The sequence below is a fragment of the Arachis stenosperma genome, chromosome 2, assembly GCF_014773155.1.
Source record: "Arachis stenosperma cultivar V10309 chromosome 2, arast.V10309.gnm1.PFL2, whole genome shotgun sequence".
NCBI lineage: Eukaryota > Viridiplantae > Streptophyta > Magnoliopsida > Fabales > Fabaceae > Arachis > Arachis stenosperma.
Window position 1 is genome coordinate 8,163,138 of NC_080378.1, and position 8,745 is coordinate 8,171,882.

General features: G+C 30.5%; 1 protein-coding gene across 1 annotated transcript; it reads left to right on the plus strand.

The window, feature by feature from the left end:
- The first annotated feature begins 1,031 nt into the window (after positions 1-1,031).
- On the plus strand, positions 1,032-8,437 carry LOC130961435 (pectinesterase-like). Its single transcript, XM_057887327.1, has 3 exons — positions 1,032-1,658; positions 2,197-2,731; positions 7,394-8,437. The coding sequence occupies exons 1-3, from the start codon at positions 1,089-1,091 to the stop codon at positions 8,083-8,085; spliced, it is 1,797 nt and encodes a 598-aa protein (XP_057743310.1). The 5' UTR covers positions 1,032-1,088; the 3' UTR covers positions 8,086-8,437.
- Positions 8,438-8,745: the final 308 nt, after the last annotated feature.

Below are 8,745 nucleotides of genomic sequence, written 5' to 3' on the forward strand. Positions count from 1 at the left end.
GAGACAAGTCTCTGCAACGTAACTTTTTTATATAAATAGAGTAATACATACGTACATATATATATATATATATATATATATTAAAATTAACTATAAAACTCAATCATTAATATATAAAAAACATATTAAAATATAAATATACATTAAAATTAAATTAAATTACATATATATTTATAATTTTATATACAAATATATTAATAATTAATTATAATAATTAATTTTAAAGTACAAATAATATATTTTAATATACATAGTAGGTTTTTCTTAAATCCCTTTAAATGAAACGAATAAGGAAATAGATAAAAGGGAAAACGAGTTTGGAAAACAATATTTTAAAATATAATAAATACTCTAAAATATAATTTATTTCGTTCTCAATTTATTTATAATTAAAAATGTGCTGTAAATACACCAGTTTCAAAACTTTCAACAACTAACAAACACCAAAAGCATTTAAAAAATTTTATTATTACATGTCATATTTTTATGTATATTCTTACAGAGAATCTTTAGGGTTAACAGATTTTAGTAATTTTAGCCAATAATTAATTAATATAAATATTAAATTATTTTTAATAAATAAAATTTATTAATTTATATATAAAAATTATAATTAATATGAGTGTAAAGTATATTAATTTATGTATAAATTTTTATAAATATGAGTGTAAATAAAACTATAAATTATTATTGACTAATTTATGATAATATTTATTGACTATGTAATGTTATTGTATTTTTATTTTTATATTAAAATAATTATAAAAATGAAAAATAATATATATAGAAAAAGTCTAGGGTCAGCAATTTTATTAAATTCTGGCCAGCATGTAACCAGCAATAAAAAGTGAGCCATTGGATGAAATATCACACTAATATCATACTATTAAAACTATCTTGATGACTATTTGATGGCTACAAATCACTAAAATTGCTGCCCCTAACATTCCTCGTGTGTATATATATATATATTAAAAGAGATGGCCATTGTCCACTATGCTACTACTATATATGACCATTCTTATCAGCTTCCTTCTTTGTGCACTCCTCTCTTAGCTTTGTTTAACCACTACAAAACATCACACTCAATGTCTAAGTTAAAACAAGCATTCACCCAACTCACTCATTCTTCCACTAACAACAACAAGAAAAAGAAGCTCTTCTTGTCTCTCTTCGCCACCCTCCTCCTTGTCGCCTCCCTCGTCGCCATAGTCGCCGGTGTAAACTCCCACAAAAACAACACCTCCTCTTCCTCCTCCTCTCTCGCACTCTCCCACCACTCCCACACCATCATCAAAAGCGCTTGCAGCTCCACATTCTACCAAGACCTCTGTTTCTCCGCCGTCTCCTCCGAGCCTGGCGTGACAAACAAGGTCACTTCTCACAAAGATGTCATTGAATTGTCCCTCAACGTTACTTGTAGGACCGTCGAGCACAACTTCTTTGTTATCAAGAAGATTCTCGAGGAGCGGGAGAAGATCCTCACCCACAGGGAGAGGATCGCCCTCCACGACTGCCTCGAGACCATTGACGAGTCCCTTGACGAGCTCCATCAGGCCTACGAGGACATCAAGCTCTATCCTAACTCTAACAAGAAGACTCTCTACCAGCACGCCGATGATCTCAACACTCTTATCAGTGCCGCCATAACCAACCAGGTCAGCTAATTAATGTCTTTATGAGATGACGATAGTATATGACTATATGTTAAGTAATTTAATCTAAGTGAAAATTTATATAGTTAAAAATCGTCACATAACATTTTAAATATAATTTTTTCAAGTTGAAATTGAAATGTGAGGTAGTTGTTGGAATTTTAAGTTTCACTGAATCTTTTATTATTACAACAAACAAACTATTCCTTCAGAAAATGAAAGAAACAAAATGACGCCATTGACTAAATTTTTTTTTACTGCATTTATCAATTTAAAACGCCTTAATATTTTGAGGTTTTAATAAGTATCAATTTAAATTGAAATTTCGGTAGCTTTTGGGCTTATCCAAATTCCAGACCACCTCTTGGGCGCAGCTTAATGGTGGTGGTTGAAGGAGCTTTAATTTTCAAGTTCTAACAGATTTAATTGAGTGAACAAACAAACTAACTGACTGTAACAAACTCTAACGGAATAATAATAAGCTAACTGAGTTAGTGAGTTAGTTATAACTAACCGTAATGCGACAATGAACCTGTATCAGGTGACTTGCTTGGACGGTTTCTCGCACGACGCGGCGGACAAGAAAGTAAGGAAGGTTCTAGAAGAAGGTCAGGTACACGTGGAGCACATGTGCAGCAACGCATTGGCTATGGCGAAGAACATGACCGACACCGACATCGCAAACTACGAGCAGAAAATGATGACGACGGCGAACGGAGGAAGGAAGTTGATGATGATGGAGGAAGAAGAAGACGAGAAGGGAGTAAAGTGGCCGCAGTGGATGTCGGTTGGTGACAGGAGGCTGTTGCAGGCGGCGACGGTGGAGGCGGACGTTGTGGTGGCGGCGGACGGGAACGGGAACTTCAAGACGGTGTCGGAGGCGGTGAAGGCGGCGCCGGAGAAGAGTAGCAAGAGGTATGTGATTAAGATCAAAGCTGGTGTATACAGAGAGAATGTTGAGGTGCCGAAGAAGAAGATGAATATAATGTTCTTGGGAGATGGAAGAACCAACACCATTATCACCGGAAGTAGAAACGTTAAAGATGGCGACACCACCTTCAACTCCGCCACCGTCGGTAAGATCTTGTTCATTTTCTACTTTAGTTAGATTCCATTCATGACCCTAATTTATTAGTTTAATTTGCACTAGATAAGAAATAAAATTAATTAATTACGTAATTTTTTTTAAATTTAAAAGAAAAGGATAAATAAATGGTTTGGCTAACGGTTATATACTTGTGAGTTGTGACTCACCAATTATTTGATGTCTTGTATTGGAATTGGATGCACGTAGGGTTGTCAGTTTTTTATTTTGTTTGTTTTTTTTTTTTTTTAAATGAGGGATTTTAGTTGTTAGGAGATTAATAAATAAACAATCATGGTTACTTTACATTAATAATCCGTCAGTATACTAAAATATAAAATATATATTACATGATAACTAATTTAATAATTAATTTTTAGTGTGTATATATTATTTTTAAAAAACAAATAAAATTCTCTATATATTCATTCTAAATATTTATCAAGTTGGAATCAAAATGTTAGATATTTTGTATATGGGGAGTGATAGAGAAATAATGATTATCTTGAACAATATGAACAATTATCAATTAAATACAAATACATTATATTCTAATTTAATGCTACTCATTAAATTTATTATTTTAACCCTATTAATTCACATTGTTCACACATTGTTAAAAAATGTTATTAGTTACCTATACTTTTCCTTTGTATATATATATTAAAGTTAATATTCATTTGGACACCAACTACTTAAGTTTAAATGAAGAGAAAAATAAATAAATGAATGAAGTTCATAATATACATAATAGTAATATAATGGTTAAATAATTATACAAACTTTTTTAAACATAAATAATTTTTTGTTTAGCACATTTATAATTTAATTAATTAATAATTAATAGATAAAGTGATAGTTGCACCATAGCATTCGCCTAATATTAGAAGTTAGAACTTATTAGACGATCTTTATATTATGTGATCAACAAAGCATTCCCTTCCAAAACGAGTATGAAATTTAGCGCAAGGAAAACGATGGGCATAAAGTGTCATATGCAACTTGTTCTTTAATTTGCACCAATACATGATATAGATCCTTCTACTCTTCTAGTATTGGATGTCTTAGGAATTTCCAACAAAATACCAAAAAGAACTCTAGATAAACAATAGCTTTAATTTGCAAGAGTTCCTAATTCTTTTATATTTACCAATATGGGTATGTGTCTATCTTCCTCAAAGAGTGGAAAAGATTGAAAAGCTGGCATGCTTTCCGTCACTCTAATTCCACCCAATAATTGAAAAAGGTTCAAGTGTAAATTAAATAATCAATAGCTTAATTTAAGGGATCGGATACTTAACATGGATGGCCTATAAATATATGCATGGTTAGAGCAACACTCACCATCATATCATTGGTTAGTGCTTGCTATCATGTGTTATAAATAAATATATATATCTATATATATATACACATTAATGCCTTTAATTTCGGGGATGGAGGCTTAGCTGTAAGACAACAACAAAATTTTTGGGCCACAGCATATTATATGTTTAGTGTTAGTGTTATATACTTATATGTCATAACCCTATTTTTCATCATAATTAGTATAATTATCTTTTTTTTTTTTCAATAAAAGCTATCATTTTCAATAAAATAAGGGGGGCGGGTTAGCATGCACATGGATTCTTCAATTTTGACTTTTGATCATAGTTGTATCTTTTTGTCAAATATATTAACTTTTCACACACTGGCTTTTCTGCTATATGGATAAATCAAAGTTTAATAGTGTCCTGTTAGAAAGATGAAATTAATGTTGCATGTTCATGACTTTTCTTCGAAATATTTCATACACGTTTTTATGATTGAGGTACAATAAAGAAGATCAAAACATATATCTTATCATGCTAAAAAAAGAAATATTATGTAAATTAAATTAAAAAATATTATTATTTATACATCACTATTTACTAGTCTTTTTTCTTCATCTCTTAATGAATTCATGCACATAAAGAAGAACTATATAAATAGTACTTTTGTTCTCTTTCTTAATTACGAAGTAAATAACTTTTAACCTAATAAGAATGTGCTATATATTAAAAAAAAAATTGGGAGCAAATATTTTTTTATTAATATTAACCAATATTTTTAAATTAATATTTTATTTTTTATATTATTAAGAATTAGAGTTCAAAAATTAAGATTTAAAAGTTAATACTTAGAATATAAAATATTAGTTAAGTATTAACAAAACACAATAAATTTTGTCAATTATATAATATTAATATATTATCCTATATTAAAATCATGCTGACGTCATAATTAAGAATAGTTAACTTGTGGTTGTGGAGTTATACTGTTATAGTCTTATGGGCAAAAGGACCCGGTCCCTCTTTTAATGGCCCAATGCATGTGGCACACAAGAAAAAAAATTTAGAATAATAAATTCACTTAGATTTTTTTCTTAGAGAATTAAAATATTTTAAAAAATTCTTTTGTACTATTTAAGATGCTTTAATATATTTTCACGTGAACTCTTTTTTACAAAAATTCCTAACAATTTAACTGTGAAAATTCAAGTGCAATCGATCTAAAGATTTAGTCAAATTAGTCAAATTATCTAACAATTCTTAATTATTAACTTCACCTAAAATCTTCTGAATTTGAATTTCTACCCAATTTAATTTATCTTTCTTAGGAAAACCTTTTTTTTAGTATATAGATGTTCTTTCAAATGGAAAAAGGAATTGGGTTACAGCTAAAAGTGGTTGCTTTTTCCATTTAACATGACTTTATATATATACATATATTGTTCCATTAGGTTCCCTTGTCTTTTTCGGAATATTTCAGCTTCAAGCTTAAGTTTTTGAATTTCGTAGGCCTTAACTTTATTTTATTTAAGCCCGAACATTCCTTGATGCTTCCTTCCAACCTATTCCCTTCAATCATGCATGACAATTTGTCATGGCTCTCTATCTGTATTTATTTATTTATTTTATAATAATAATAATAATAGTCTTATAACATAAACGACCCATAGACTTGCACAGTTGCATGCTACACACACTTTATATCTTTTGGCTGAACTGTCACTATCTTTCGCCATATAAACATCTTAGAAATTAATCTCTCTAGATCTATAATCTATTAGCTAGTCATAATTAAAGATTACCCAACTTATGAGTTATGACCTTGTCTTATACCATGTCCTATACTTCATACCACATATATATAGCTTATGACCTTTCCTCTAGTATTTATGTCTTTCCAACTTTTTCTCTGAATTAATTGTTGTAACCCCATTTGAAATCTAATATATTTAAATTGTGACCTTCCAAGCATGCTTGTATTTGTATAGTTGTATGTATATATGTCCCACTATATATATGGTTTTTTTTTTTTTTTAATTTTCACCCCACTTGCTGCTCGCTAGAGACTAGAGAAGCCTATTGATGACCCCATTTAGATGCATGAACATGTGCATAAATGTGCAATTGTACAATCTAATTTGTCACCAAAATTTGTCCTTATGTATGAACAAAAGAAATAAGTAGTAGTAATAAGGACCACTCATCAAATGTATTCAAACCATTTAACCATGCCTAGATCGCTAGCTAGTTTTATTTATTTATGGTATCTGTAGTTCAAATTTATTTAATTTCTATGCTGAGAAGAACATGTGCATCTCGTGCTAGAGGAAAGGAAAATATGTACTATTGTGTATAACCTTTTTTTCCTAGCTATAGTAGTTGAAAATCTTGCATCTTCCAATTTAAGGAACTTAGTTAAATTATTTGAAACTTAACCCACGTCACACACAACATACTTATTACTCACAAAGCCCCAACCACTATCGAGTACGTATAAGTTCACGAATGTTTCATTTTGGATAAAAAGACAAAGAGCCATAAATAATCTCATCCAAAATAAGCTGAAAAACATGCATGATTATTGATATTAACTTTTACATAAAAGTCGATAAATCTATTCATTTTATATCATTCATTGATCTATTTACATGTGCATTACCATTAGATTTAGTATAATAATAATCTTGATTTGAAGCGAGACAAAATATATATATAATAAAATTGTGAAAGAATGAGAAAAAAAAAAGATAAAAGATTTTATTATTGTGTTTGAGAAAGGTTATTATTGTTGTTGAAGGAGAACAATGTTACTTATTTATATTTATTGTTAAATTTAAATTTTAAAATAAGTTAAAACAACTAAAATTTTTAGATGATTTTATTAGAAAAAATAAGCATAATTAACTTAGAAAAAAATAAATATAACAAATTTTATTTAAAAAATAAAAAATAAAAAAACAAATAAAAATAAAATAAAAATTTATAATATATTCATCTATAGGCTATTTTTTATTACAATATGAAATATGTATTCATTTAATTATTTTGAAGGTGAAAACTCGTGTATAATTGTTTTCATACGAAATTTTTATTTATTTTAAATAGAAAAAGTATAGATAGACAATGAAAATATTAAATAATGTAAATAATGGATATATCGAATATTTATTTCACTATATGTGTGAATGGTTATTCTAATATTAAAATGTAGATAAATAATTTAGAAGTGTAGTGTATTTTAATTTGATTAGTGTTGTTCATGTTATTCAAAAAAATTATTGGTTACCTAGCATAATCCTTTTAAATATATTTCATAAATAACAAATTTATGTATATGGTTGCAGCCGTTGTGGGAGCAAACTTTCTTGCAAGAGACATAACCTTCCAAAACACAGCCGGAGCAGCAAAGCACCAAGCCGTGGCACTTCGAGTCGGTGGCGACCTCTCAGCCTTCTACAACTGCGATATCCTCGCCTACCAAGACACCCTCTATGTCCACAACAACCGTCAATTCTTTGTCAATTGCCTCATCGTGGGCACCGTCGACTTTATCTTTGGTAATTCAGCCGCAGTTTTTCAAAACTGCGACATCCATGCCCGGCGCCCTGACCCTGGTCAGAAGAACATGGTCACGGCGCAGGGCAGGGTTGACCCTAACCAAAACACCGGAATTGTGATCCAAAAATGTAGGATTGGTGCCACCACGGATTTGGAGCCTGTGAAGAAGAGTTTCCCTACCTACCTTGGTAGGCCATGGAAGGAGTACTCTAGAACCGTGATCATGCAAAGCACCATAAGCGATGTGATTCAACCTGTTGGATGGCATGAGTGGAATGGAGACTTTGCATTGGACACTCTGGTTTATAGAGAGTACCAAAATACTGGGCCTGGTGCTGGTACTTCTGCCAGGGTTACCTGGAAGGGCTATAAGGTAATTACAAATGCTGCTGAGGCCCAGGCTTTTACGGCTGGGGCCTTCATTGGAGGTTCTAATTGGTTGGGCTCAACAGGCTTCCCTTTCTCTCTTGGGTTATAATTATTTAATTATTTTTGTTAATTAACTTTGAGTCCATTCATGGTCCAAAAGCTTTATTTAAAAGAAGACACTTTGGGTCTATTCTTTTTCCCCCTTACATCTACTAGAATAGTAGAGGGAAATTGGGTTAAAAAGAGAAAGAGAAAATGAGGGAGGGTGTGATTATTATCATTTATCAATATTGAGATTAAGATGTATTATTTGGAATGCCATATGTGATATGTTACTCTACAGACGAGGCTGATGTTACTTTAATTTATTTGTTGTGTAATGTTGCTCATATGGTTGGAATTAATAAGTTTATTATATTCATATTATATGACAAGGTTTTGGCCGCCTTCATTGATTAAAAGTTATATTATGTTTTTAAATGATGATGAGAATTAAGAAGACGCAATTGCAAGGTTTTTTTTTCTCCCGATTTCAGAGCTTCGTTCCAACTAATTTAAACTCCATTTGGGTCACGTACATGACTTTGATGAGTGAGTCTCTCAATAGAAATAGTTGTATATACTACGCTTCGAATTCAAGTCAATAAAAGTTAATTAAGGGCATATCACAAGTTCTAGTGAACAAAATATAACCTAATGCATTATCTAAGATATTGCTAGTCAATAAAAGTTCCCTTATTTGATAAGAGTTAAGACAATCACCTATCAT